A 14,664-nucleotide genomic window follows, 5' to 3' on the forward strand; every position below is an offset into this window, starting at 1 on the left:
GAAAGGGACAGATGCAGAGTGTGACATTCTGCCACTGACTGTCTGGGAATCAGGACACATGGATAGCAGGGGGACTAGCTGTCACCTTGACTCACCCACAGCACATGCAGAGATTTAAGCTTTACCTGCCTAGTCTGACCACCCACCCCTTTAAGGTTTACTCTACAAGCAATTTACAGTATATCATGGCTGTGCACAGAAAAACATACCTCATGACTGCCATCTTGATATTGGACTAATGTAGGCTACTGTAGATCAGTCTTGTGGAATCTGAAATGAAGATATTTCACCCAGAAAAAGCTACTCGTTTGAGTAAACATGGTGCTGTCTGTACTGAATGAATAAGAAAAGAGGGCTTTTGCTGGGCTTATAGGTCTCATTTGTTTACTCAGGCCAGGAAGAAATGAAGCTTTATTGTCAATTAGCTCAACTTCCAGCCCCTGAAAATCCTCTGAAACCCTTACAAGCCCCATGATGGTTCAATTAACACCCCTGTGTAAGGAAGATTGAATATGTGTTTGATCTACCATCCAATACACAAAGTTATTAGTTAGGCCTTCTAACATTTTACATACTAAAAAGGTTGTGAGGGGAGTGATAAAATAATATAGCAAATTTGACTTTTGTACTATGACTAGACACTTGTATATATTTCGTATAGCTATTGATGTTAGGCTGTATCACATCCGGCCGTGATGTGGAGTGCCATAAGGCGGCGCACAATTGGCCCAGCGTCGCCAGGGTAGGCCGTGATTGTAAATAAGAATTTGTTCTTAACTGACTTGCCTAGTTAAATAAAGGTTAAAAATAAAAATGTAAAAAAGTTTGTCATGGGATGTTTATACCGTTTCCTCTCCAACCGCCTGTACGTCCAGTGAAACGTCAGCTTCGTTTCGCCTTCAACGCGTGAGAAAGAAACGCAGTCACAAATCGTTTCCAACAACGGGATGTATTCGTTGTTCATGGATTCAGCTAATTCAACCTAGGTTCCTTTTCCGTTGAAAACCAAAAACTAGGGTCAGGCGTTTCTTTTGCGACCGCTACGTTAGGTTAGGTTACAATATGCGACCTGCTGTAGCCTAATATGCAGATCTGCTCCGATTTACCTGTATATATTTTCGTAAATATCTTTGTCAATAGTTAACTCAAGTTTATTTTCATCTTACCGGGCGCCTTTTTTTTGTCGGATACAATAGGAATATGGCCTACTGTATTTTTTTTTTTTTAAAGCATCCCTCAGCATGTCTGCTGATTATTTCTTTTTTTACCCTTTAAATAACTAGGCAAGTCATTTAATTAAGAACACATTGTTATTTACGATGACGGCCAAACCCGGACGACGTTGGGCCAATCGTGTGCCTCCCTATCGGACTCCCAATCACGGCCGGATGTGATGCAGCTTGGGTTCGAACCAGCTACTCTTGCACTGAGATGGCGTGCCTTAGACCGCTGCGCCACACGGGAGCCCAGCTGGCAAAAATCTCATCTCTGGTTTGCAATGAAAATCATATATGTCCTAAATAAAACGATCTTTTGAGAAAAAAGCATTTTCATCGAATATATGGCTATAGTAATGTTTGTTTAAAAAAATAAAGATTGGGCGAGGCTGAGGTGAGCTGAGCGCGAAGGTTGTTTAGCGATGCAGGACGATTCAGGGATACTATACGATTACAAATTGCATAATATTTGTGCAGAATTAGCCTACTTTAGGTTAGTCCTTGCACGGGATTAGTGGCCTAATGTGTTAGAGTTAACTATCAGATGTTTTATCCTCATCATCAAGCATTTGCATCAAGGTTAAAGGATATCACTCGTTTATAAAGTTGAAACAAACAATTTTGTAGGCCTGTTTACTAATCTCACTAAGGTAGCCAGCCACATTTGAAGTATTCCTTATATTCATCAGTCAATGGATATATTTCATAAATTGTAATTAGGTTTACTGAAGGTCAAAACATGTTCGAGTTTGTTTAATTATTCAATTAATAAAATACACAAAGCAATATTATTGTCTGTTTTTATAAAAAAATATGATCCAAGACACGCATAAATTAGATTTAGAAAAATATAATCTCATAAATAGCTGCATACATATTATCACTTTCATTGAAACAACCAACAATTGTCAATATCACAGTTTATAAATAGATATTTAGGTAAAAACATTTTGTCCATAATGTCTCTGATCTAGGCACTGTATCTTCAGGTGTTTTCACCTCTTCACTCATTATTGGTAGTAGGCCATATCAAATGACTTGATGTCACTTTGTAACACCTGGTTGTGCATCTGTAGAAGAGAGTACATTCCTATTAGTTTCAGATCAAATGTAGAATTCAAAGAGGACATGGGATATAAACTATCTGCTTTATAAATTGCTGTTTCTCAACAGACGCAATGGTTTGCTTTTGGATAATATGAATTAGAAGATTACAGACAATATTATAGAGGTGATATAGAGGCATATTTACCGGATATAAGATCATGTCCTGATAGGAGACCGCTGATGTCAGGTAGTTTGGTTGTGGTTCTGTGTTGTTGGTACATGATGTGACCAGTGGCAGACAGTATTGATCATTGCTCTGGATGTTCCCCTGTAGTCTCTCCTGATACCATTGTCCAGACATGGAGCTTCCCTGAGGGCATTGTGGAATATACTGGCGTGGTGTGGTTTCCATCTCTCTTTTCAGGCATGGCTCCTTCTCGCTGAGCTCTAGCTGGGCTGACAGGTGGGAGATGTACCTGATGGTGAGGCGCAGGGTCTCGATCTTGGTCAGAGTCTGTCCAGCCGGAGCCACAGAGGGGGGCAGGTAGGTCCTGAGGTGGTTGAGGGCTTTTGTCAGGTCTCTCATCCTCAGCTTCTCCCTCTCGCTGGCGCTCTCCCGCTTCTTCCCAGGGAACTTGGACCTAGACCTCTTCTCCTGAGCTGGGAGTTTTTCTATCCTCTTTCTTTTGGCAACATGGATGATGCAGCTGGAAGCGTCGGAATCTTCCTTCTCCTGACCACCTCCCCACTGTAAACAAGGGGGAGAGAGGCAGAAGGAGTCAATGGAGGAGGCAGGTGACAGGCTACTACAGGCACTGTAATAACCAGGGTCGGAGCTGGGACAGCTCGGCTTCAGAAAGCCATCACTGTCCATCAGATGCTCTCCAGCCTGGAGAAACAAGAGTTTAGCGAAATCAACGGACTCCATTACTGCGATGTTTTCTGAGCTATGAATATCTTCAGTTTGTCTGTCCTTGGAGAGGCTGTGAGGAGTACTGGAGGACCCCAGAGCTGCTCCCCAATTTATCCTACAGGCAGGTGTGATATGGCACCATCAGGGTGCCTGGACTTCAAAGTGCCCAAGTACAGATCACACTAGAATTACGGAGTTCCTGGGAAACACCATCCTAGAGCCAGGTGTTAGGTGGCAGGCAGATTAGAATGAAATATGCATCAAGTTCAAGAATTCATGGTGGGGGAGATTATTGTTTTTAACAATTCACTAAATTGGGCAGTATCGGATAGGAATGTATTGATTATTTAATATGGACAGATGTATTGATGAATTAATATGGACAGAGGACAACAACTGGTTGAATCAAGGTTGTTTCCACACCATAAAAAATGCAATGTGATGACGCTGAATCAATGTGGAAAACTGGTTGGATTTTTTTTTTCACAGTGAAATTATTTGACAACGTCACCACATGTAAATCAAAACTAGACGTTGAACTGACGTCTGTGCCCAGTGGGTGGGGACTGTTAAAAACAGTTATAATTATTATATTTGTGTTTTGGAATGCAGATTATGCAAATAACTAAAAACTCAAATACTATCCTATATCTACATAACACATTGCCGGCCTTCAGCAGAATCTTGTTATTCTCAATGACCAATAGTCCCATGGATCTCAGCAGACCTCACTGGTAAAAGAAGTGTGCCAGCTGTAATGTGTGAAGGTCACACCTCTCCTCTGTTTAAACAAGCAGACAACTCCTACACTGCCTTGGGAAACAGAGGGAATATAGCTGTTTTGACTATTATTTGCCAATGTTGTATCACAATTTATAGCGAGTCTTGTTCTGAAGAGATTGGCTCTGCCAAGATCAAGGTGATGGGTGACTTTCTATGCAGCAATTGAATTAGTCACTGGATGCAAAAATAAATACTTGTCTGGGGATGTCTCAATGCGATATCACACATGTGGGTGAAAACTAGTCTATAGTAATTGTCTGTATACAAAACTTGAAACTGGGCTCTAATGACAACTTTTGGAAAGAGTAATTTGATCATTAACAACCTCTAACTCCTTTTCCATATTCATAACCCCTGTGCACAGAAATAACATTGTGTTTTTGTGGTCTTAGCTGTGTTTCTGGGCCTGAGGTGCTATTTGGCACCTCTACCTTTCCCACCCCGGGAGTGTGGATTGCAGTGGTTGTGGAACCGGTCATAAGAGAATGTTCCCACAGAAGAGAGTCACATTTAACCCCTTCCCTCATAGGTGTAGAGCTCTGTTGATGAGACCTAAAACATGGCCAGAATACACACAAACACACACACACATACACACACACACACACACACACACACACACACACACACACACACACACACACACACACACACACACACACACACACACACACACACACACACACACACACACACACACACACACACACACATAGCGTGTCTCACAGCAACACAACCAATGGTGAGTACAAATATAATGCCCACATTGGAGAATGGGTAGAATTAAAACTACTAGAGTAGTTGACTCTCCACTGACTGATTTCCTTCTATTTTTTTAAAGGAAGCATGGTGAGTGAGATGTGTCTCACCTCTGTGGCACTGACAGAACTGACAGATGCACTGAAGAACAGGTCAGAAGGTAGCATTCCCGTCTCCTCTCATAACCTCAGCCTAACCTCTAAATCTGACCCTTCTGAATGTGTTGCAAATGTAATATTATGAGTGTTTAGCTACTGGCTAGTTCATCGAGGTTAGTGAAGCCAAAATATGAGACATAGTTCTTTGCCATGACTTTGTATCGTAGTAGTGTTTTGTCGGTGTTACATTTTCTAACACTCATAACTTTTTGTATTATCAATTTTGAATTATGAAATATTATTTTTGTATGTTTTCTTTTTTGTTGTTGTATATACTTCTCAACTCTACAGGAGATTTCTAACATGTGATGATGGTCCCTTTAACCAGAATAAGGGATAAGCATAAGAAAATCTTGCCATCTTTATGATCTTAGGTTGATTAGCAAATCAACGTGAACTAGTTTTATTCCCAGCTTGCATGGTGAATTGTATATTTCAGGTAAACAACATAAGTCTAATTATTTTCCTTTGTTGGTGTGTTTGGCTGGTTTAAGCTTTCTATTAACACATCAAATGCCCTTGGCAAGCTGATGAAACAGGCGCTTCATTTTAATTCCTCAGATATCCAACACCTCACCTCTCCAGTGATATGCATATCCTAGCTCATCCTCTCTCACATTAGGGTTGTTAAGATAAGGGATCATACTCTCTCTCCAGACTGAGAGGTGCCAAAGCGGTGTCTCTATTGACCTGAGGATCAGTTTGTCTCTCTGCGGCTTGATACATCATTGATACATAGCTGATGCATAGATTATGGCTAAATATCTAATGCATGGCAGACACATAGCTGTACCACCTGAAGGGACTCCCAATCATGGCTGGATATGATACAGCCTGGAACCGAAACAGGGAATGTAGGAATGCCTCTTGCATGTAGTGCCTTAGACCGCTGCACTACTCAGAAGTTGATACTGAAACATAGCTGTTGATACCTAGCTGTTACATAGTTGATACTGTTACATAGTCGATGCTGTTACATAGTTGATGCTGTTACATAGTTGATACTGTTACATAGTTGATGCTGTTACATAGTTGATACTGTTACATAGTTGATACTGTTACATAGTTGATACTGTTACATAGTTGATGCTGTTACATAGTTGATACATAGGTGATACTGTTACATAGTTGACACATAGTTGATCAATAGTTGATACATAGTTGATACATTGTTGATACATAGTTGATGCATAGTTGATACATAGTTTATACTGTTACATAGTTGATACATAATTGATATTGTTACATAGTTGATAAATAGTTGATACATAGTTTATACATAGTTGATACTGTTACATAGTTGATACATAGTTGATACAGAGTTGATACATAATTTATACTGTTACATAGGTGATACATAGTTGATACATAGGTGATACAAAGTTGATACATAGTTGATACTGTTACAAAGCTGTTACATAGTTGATACTGTTACATACAGTTAAAGTTGGAAGTTTACATACACTTAGGTTGGAGTCATTAAAACTTGTTTTTCAACCACTCCACAAATGTCTTGTTAACAAACTATAGTTTTGGCAAGTAATTTTTCCAATAATTGTTTACAGACAAATTATTTAACTTATAATTCACTGTATCACAATTCCAGGGGATCAGAAGTTTACATACAATACGTTGACTGTGCCTTTAAACAGCTTGGAAAATTCCAGAAAAATATGTCATGGCTTTAGAAGCTTCTGATAGGCTAATTGCCGTCATTTGAGTCAATTGGAGGTGTACCTGTGGATGTATTTCAAGGCCTACCTTCACACTCAGTGCCTCTTTGCTTGACGTCATGGGGAAATCAAAAGAAATCAGCCAAGACCTCAGAAAACAAATTGTAGACCTCCACAAGTCTGGTTCATCCCTGGGAGCAATTTCCAAACGCCTGAAGGTACCACGTTCATCTGTACAAACAATAGTACGCAAGTATAAACACCATGGGACCACGCAGCCGTCATACTGCTCAGGAAAGAGACGCATTCTGTCTCCTAGAGATTAATGCACTTTGGTGCTAAAAGTGCAAATCAATCCCGGAACAACAGCAAAGGACCTTGTGAAGATGCTGGAGGAAACAGGTACAAAAGTATCTATATCCACAGAGTCCTATATCGACTTAACCTGAAAGGCTGCTCAGCAAGGAAGAAGCCACTGCTCCAAAACCCCAATAAAAAAGCCAGACTACGGTTTGTAACTGCACATGGGGACAAAGATCTTACTTATTGGAGAAATGTCCTCTGATCTGATGACGCAAAAATATAACTGTTTGGCCATAATGACCTTCATTATGTTTGGAAGAAAAAGGGGGAGGCTTGGAAGCCAAAGAACACCATCCCAACAGTGAAACACGGGGGTGGCAGCATCATGTTGTGGGGGTGCTTTGCTGGAGGAGGGGCTGGTGCACTTCACAAAATAGATGCATAATGAGGAAGGAAAATAATGTGGATATATTGAAACATCTCAAGACATCAGTCAGGAAGTTAAAGCCTCAATCCTATGGCCCTATCCTATAGAAAATTGTGGGCAGAACTGAAAAAGCATGTGCGAGCAAGAAGGCCTACAAACCTGACTCAGTTACACCAACTCTGACTCAGTTACACCAAACTTTTGACCTAAGTTATCTATTATTCTGACATTTCACATTGTTAAAATAAAGTGGTGATCCTAACTGACCTAAGACAGGGAATTCTTACTAGGTTTAAATGTCAGCAATTTTGAAAAACTGAGTTTAAATGTAGTTGGCTAAGGTGTATGTAAACTTCCGGCATCAACTGTAGTTGATACTGTTACATAGTTGATACATAGTAGACAAATAGTTGATTCTGTTACACAGTTGATACATAGTTGATGCTGTTACAAAACAGATACATAGTTGATAGATAGTTGATGCTGTTACATAGTTGACACATAGTTGATACTGTTGCATAGTTGATACATAGTTGATACTGTAACATAGTTGACACTGTTACATAGTTGATACATAGTTGATACATGGTTGATACATAGTTGATACTGGTGCATAGTTGATACATAGTTGATACATAGTTGATACATAGTTGATACTGTAACATAGTTGACACTGTTACATAGTTGATACATGGTTGATACATAGTTGATACTGTTGCATAGTTGATACATAGTTGATACTGTTACATAGTTGATACATAGTTGATACTGTAACATAGTTGACACTGTTACATAGTTGATACATAGTTGATACATAGTTGACACATAGTTGATACTGTTGCATAGTTGATACATAGTTGATACTGTTACATAGTTGACACTTGTTACATAGTTGATACATAGTTGATACATGGTTGATACATAGTTGATGCTGTTACATAGTTGATACATAGTTGATACATGGTTGATACATAGTTGACACTTGTTACATAGTTGATACATAGTTGATACATGGTTGATACATAGTTGATACTGTTACATAGTTGATGCTGTTACATAGTTAATACACAGTTGATACTGTTACATAGTTGATACAGTTGCATAGTTAATACATAGGCGATACATGGTTGACACATAGTTGATACCATTACATAGTTGATACTGTTACATAGTTGATACATAATTGATAGTGTTACATAGTTGATACATAGTTGATACTGTTACATAGTTGATACATAGTTGATACTTTTCCATAGCTGATACATAGTTGATACTGTTACATAGTTGATACATAGTTGGTACTAATAATAATAATAATATATGCCATTTAGCAGACGCTTTTATCCAAAGCGACTTACAATCATGTGTGCGTACTGTTACATAGTTGATACACAGTTGATACATAGTTGATGCTGTTAAATAGTTGATACTGTTACATAGTTGTTACATAGTTGATGCTGTTACATGGTTGATATATAGTTGATGCTGTTACATAGTTGATATATAGTTGATACATAGTTGTATTGCTTTTAATCTTTTTAATGAATTTAACACTTTGTTCTAGCTAGCTATTTGTGTAGGTAGCTATCAAGTAAACCCAATGATAGTAGTTGATACTGTTACATAGTTGATACTGTTACATAGTTGATACATAGTTGATGCTGTTACTTAGTTGATACATAGTTGATACTGTTACATAGTTGATACATAGTTGATGCTGTTAAATAGTTGATACTCTTACATAGTTGATACATAGTTGATACATAGTTGATACATAGTTGATCCTGTTACATAGTTGAAACATAGTTGATGCATAGTTGATACTGTTACATAGTTGAAACATAGTTGATACTGTTACATAGTTGATACATAGTTGATACATAGTTGATACTGTTACGTAGTTGATACATAGTTGATACATAGTTGATACATAGTTGATGCATAGTTGATACTGTTACATAGTTGAAACATAGTTGATACTGTTACATAGTTGATACATAGTTGATACATAGTTGATACTGTTACGTAGTTGATACATAGTTGATACATAGTTGATACATAGGTGATACTGTTACATAGTTGATACATAGTTGATACTGTTACATAGTTGATACATAGTTGATACTGTTACAACGCTGATACATAGTTGATACGTAGTTGATACTGTTACACAGTTGATACATACCGTAATTGCTGGACTATTAAGCACACCTGAATATAAACCGCACCAACTGATTTTTAAAAAAAAGAAGTATTTTGTACATAAATACGCCGCACATGTCTATAAGCCGCAGGTGCCTACCGGTACATTGAAACAAATTAACTTTACACAGGCTTTAAACAAAACACGGCTTGTAACAAAAATAAATAGGCTTTAACGAAATACGGCTTGTAACAAAAATAAATAGGCTTTAACGAAACACGGCTTGTAACAAAAATTAAACAGTAGCCTACCAGTAAAGTCATTGGTCACTATCTTCCTCCTCCTGTGCACTGAAACCACTGAAGTCATCTCCTTCGGTTTCGGAGTTGAATAGCCTCAGAATTGCTTCATCCGATGTTGGATCGTTTTCATTGTTGCTCTCATCACTTTCATCCGGAGGCAAATACCCCGCTGAGCTCATGCTGCCCCTTCAACACGCAGCAGTCCAGCCTTTCGAAACCCGTTGATGATAGTGGATTTTTGACAATGCTCCACGCTGTCAGGACCCACTGGCAGACTTGACCATAAGTGGCTCTTCGCATGCGGCCCGTTTTAGTGAAGGATTTCTCGCCACTTGTCATCCAAGACTCCCACTAAACACGGAGTGCCACCTTAAATGCACGATTTACACTGATATGCAGTGGCTGCAAATACTTTGTTGTGCCCCCAGGAATCACAGCTGGAATTGAGTTTGTCCTCTTGATGGCTTCTTTCACAGAATCTGTTATGTGGGCCCTCATGCTGTCCAACACGAGCAAAGCCTTGTTCTTGTGAAAGAATCCTCCCGGTCGCTTGCCGTAACACTCCGTATGCCATTCATGCATTAGGCCTTCCGTCATCCATCCTTTCTTTTTGACTTTCATAACAATTCCTCTCTGGAATGTTTCTTTTGGCATCGTCATGCGTTTAAAAATCAACATCGGTGGAAGCTTTTTTCCCGATGCCGTGCAGCTCAGAACACAGGTGAAGTGTGTTTTTTCATGCCCAGTTGTTTTCAGCGTGACGGATGATTCGCCTTTCCTGTTGACAGTCCGAGTGAGAGGCAGGTCAAACGTCAGAGGAACCTCATTCATATTTATGATGTCGTGCGGGCCAATGGAATGCTCCTCTATCTTTGCATCAGTGAATTTGCGGAAGTTTGAAACTTTTTCCTCGTAGTCGGGAGGGAGCTGCTGACACAGACTCGTCCGTACCCTGATGGACAGGCCTGTACGTCTCATAAATCTTAGACACCACGATGGTCCACCTCTAAAATCCTTATACTTCATTGCGGTGGCGATTGTTTTGGCTTTCAGTCGGATCTGCACAGTTGAAACACCTCGGCCGTCTGCTCTCTGTGTGTTGACCCAGTCTTCAGGCTCATTTTCTAGTTCGGGCCATCTGCTTTTCTTCCCTCTGAAAGCTTTTGTTGTCTTTTTGCACTGAGTCAGTTCCCCCAGCTGCTGTTTCCAACGTCTTATCATTGATTAAGGCCAAGCTCCCATGCAACAGCTCTATTTCCTTTTCCAACAGCCAGATCGATCGCCTTCAATTTGAAAGCTGCATCATATGCATTTCTCAGTGTCTTTGCCATGATGAGGGTGACAAAATTACTACCGTAATCAGAATGATGGGAAGTTTGAGCGCGCTCGATTTACGTCACATTATGTGACGGTGCTCAGTTTTTTGGCGGCATGAATCTTGTGAAAGCGGGAAAAATCCATAAATGAGCCGCGTCATTGTATAAACCGCGAGGTTCAAAGCGTGGGAAAAAAGTAGCGGCTTATAGACCAGCAATTATGGTAGTTGATAATGTTACAATGCTGATACATAGATGATAGATAGTTTATACTGTTACATAGTTGATACACAGTTGATACATGGTTGATACATAATTGATACTGTTACATAGTTGATACTGTTACATAGTTGATACTGTTACATAGTTGATACATCGTTGATACTGTTAAATAGTTGAAACATAGTTGATACTGTTACATAGATGATGCATAGTTTATACTGTTCCATAGCTGATACATAGTTGGTACTGTTACATAGTTGATACATAGTTGATGCTGTTACATAGTTGATACATAGTTGATACTGTTACATAGTTGAAACATAGTTGATACTGTTACATAGATGATGCATAGTTTATACTGTTCCATAGCTGATACATAGTTGGTACTGTTACATAGTTGATACATAGTTGATACATAGTTGGTACTGTTACATAGATGATACATAGTTGATACATAGTTGATGCTGTTACATAGTTGATACATAGTGGATACTGTTACATAGTTGAAACATAGTTGATACTGTTACATAGATGATGCATAGTTTATACTGTTCCATAGCTGATACATAGTTGGTACTGATACATAGTTGATACGTAGTTGATACATAGTTGATGCTGTTAAATAGTTGATACTGTTACATAGTTGATACATAGTTGATACTGTTACAACGCTGATACATAGTTGATACTGTTACATAGTTGATACACAGTTGATAATGTTACAACGCTGATACAAAGATGATAGATAGTTGATACATAGTTGATACATAGGTGATATTGTTGCATAGTTGATACATGGTTAATACTGTTACAACTTTTTTAACAAATCAAAAACTGAAAAATTGGGCGTGCAAAATAATTCAGCCCCCTTAAGTTAATACTTTGTAGCGCCGCCTTTTGCTGCGATTACAGCTGTAAGTCGCTTGGGGTATGTCTCTATCAGTTTTGCACATCGAGAGACTGAAATTTTTTCCCATTCCTCCTTGCAAAACAGCTCGAGCTCAGTGAGGTTGGATGGAGAGCATTTGTGAACAGCAGTTTTCAGTTCTTTCCACAGATTCTCGATTGGATTCAGGTCTGGACTTTGACTTGGCCATTCTAACACCTGGATATGTTTATTTTTGAACCATTCCATTGTAGATTTTGCTTTATGTTTTGGATCATTGTCTTGTTGGAAGACAAATCTCCATCCCAGTCTCAGGTCTTTTGCAGACTCCATCATGTTTTCTTCCAGAATGGTCCTGTATTTGGCTCCATCCATCTTCCCATCAATTTTAACCATCTTCCCTGTCCCTGCTGAAGAAAAGCAGGCCCAAACCATGATGCTGCCACCACCATGTTTGACAGTGGGGATGGTGTGTTCAGGGTGATGAGCTGTGTTGCTTTTACGCCAAACATAACGTTTTGCATTGTTGCCAAAAAGTTCAATTTTGGTTTCATCTGACCAGAGCACCTTCTTCCACATGTTTGGTGTGTCTCCCAGGTGGCTTGTGGCAAACTTTAAACAACACTTTTATGGATATCTTTAAAGAAATGGCTTTCTTCTTGCCACTCTTCCATAAAGGCCAGATTTGTGCAATATACGACTGATTGTTGTCCTATGGACAGAGTCTCCCACCTCAGCTGTAGATCTCTGCAGTTCATCCAGAGTGATCATGGGCCTCTTGGCTGCATCTATGATCAGTCTTCTCCTTGTATGAGCTGAAAGTTTAGAGGGACGGCCAGGTCTTGGTAGATTTGCAGTGGTCTGATACTCCTTCCATTTCAATATTATCGCTTGCACAGTGCTCCTTGGGATGTTTAAAGCTTGGGAAATCTTTTTGTATCCAAATCCGGCTTTAAACTTCTTCACAACAGTATCTCGGACCTGCCTGGTGTGATCCTTGTTCTTCATGATGCTCTCTGCGCTTTTAACGGACCTCTGAGACTATCACAGTGCAGGTGCATTTATACGGAGACTTGATTACACACAGGTGGATTGTATTTATCATCATTAGTGATTTAGGTCAACATTGGATCATTCAGAGATCCTCACTGAACTTCTGGAGAGAGTTTGCTGCACTGAAAGTAAAGGGGCTGAATAATTTTGCACGCCCAATTTTTCAGTTTTTGATTAGTTAAAAAAGTTTGAAATATCCAATAAATGTCGTTCCACTTCATGATTGTGTCCCACTTGTTGTTGATTCTTCACAAAAAAATGCAGTTTTATATCTTTATGTTTGAAGCCTGAAATGTGGCAAAAGGTCGCAAAGTTCAAGGGGGCCGAATACTTTCGCAAGGCACTGTAGTTGATACATAGGTAATATTGTTGCATAGTTGATACATGGTTGATACTGTTACATAGTTGATACTGTTACATAGTTGATATGTAGTTGATGCTGTTACATAGTTGATACATAGTTGATTCTGTTACATAGTTGTTACTGTTACATAGTTGATACTGTTAGATTGTTGATACATAGTTGATACATAGCTGATACATAGTTGATACTGTTACATAGTTGATACATAGTTGATGCTGTTACATAGTTGATACATAGTTGATTCTATTACATAGTTGATACATAGTTTATACTGTTACATAGTTGATACATAGTTGATACTGTTACATAGTTGATACTGTTACATAGTTGATACATAATTGATACTGTTACATAGTTGATACTGTTACATAGTTGATACTGTTACATAGTTGATACATAGTTGATATATAGCTGATGCTGTTACGTAGTTGATACATAGTTGATACTGTTACATTGTTGATACATAGTTGATACTGTTACCTAGTTGTTACATAGTTGATGCTGTTACCTAGTTGTTACATTGTTGATACTGTTACATAGTTGTTACATAGTTGTTACATAGTTGATGTGGTTAGCTAGTTGTTACATAGTTGATACATAGGTAATACTGTTACATAGTTGATACTGTTACATAGTTCATACATAGTTGATACACAGTTTATACATAGTTGATGCTGTTAGATAGTTGATACATAGTTGATACATTGTTGATACTGTTACATAGGTGATACTGTTAGATTGTTGATAGATAGTTGATACATAGTTGATACTGTTACATAGTTGATACATAGTTGATACTGTTACATAGTTAATACATAGTTGATACATAGTTGATAGTCTTACATAGTTGATACTCTTACATAGTTGATACATAGTTGATACTGTTACATAGTTGATACATAGTTGATACATAGTTGATAGTCTTACATAGTTGATACTCTTACATAGTTGATACATAGTTGATACTGTTACATAGTTGATACATAGTTGATACTGTTACATATTTGATACATAGTTGATACTCTTACATAGTTGATACTCTTACATAGTTGATACTCTTACATAGTTGATACATAGTTGATACTCTTACATAGTTGA

The 14,664-nt window shown here is 38.5% G+C and overlaps 1 protein-coding gene across 2 annotated transcripts; it reads right to left on the reverse strand.

Moving 5' to 3' along the window:
- Positions 1-2,088: 2,088 nt before the first annotated feature.
- Positions 2,089-10,968, reverse strand: LOC118396120 (mesoderm posterior protein 1-like). 2 transcript variants are annotated; one of them, XM_052467064.1, is made up of 3 exons: positions 9,735-10,968; positions 2,470-3,012; positions 2,089-2,287 (listed from the first exon to the last, which is right to left on the reverse strand). In XM_052467064.1, exons 1-3 carry the CDS (start codon positions 9,744-9,746, stop codon positions 2,228-2,230), a joined length of 615 nt encoding a protein of 204 aa, XP_052323024.1. In that variant the 5' UTR covers positions 9,747-10,968; the 3' UTR covers positions 2,089-2,227. The 2 variants fall into 2 exon arrangements, with proteins under 2 accessions (XP_052323024.1, XP_035646136.1); XM_035790243.2 differs by lacking the exon at positions 9,735-10,968 and having other exon boundaries at positions 2,470-5,572.
- Between the last annotated feature and the right edge of the window lie 3,696 nt (positions 10,969-14,664).

This window comes from Oncorhynchus keta, chromosome 17 (assembly GCF_023373465.1).
Source record: "Oncorhynchus keta strain PuntledgeMale-10-30-2019 chromosome 17, Oket_V2, whole genome shotgun sequence".
NCBI classification, from domain to species: domain Eukaryota; kingdom Metazoa; phylum Chordata; class Actinopteri; order Salmoniformes; family Salmonidae; genus Oncorhynchus; species Oncorhynchus keta.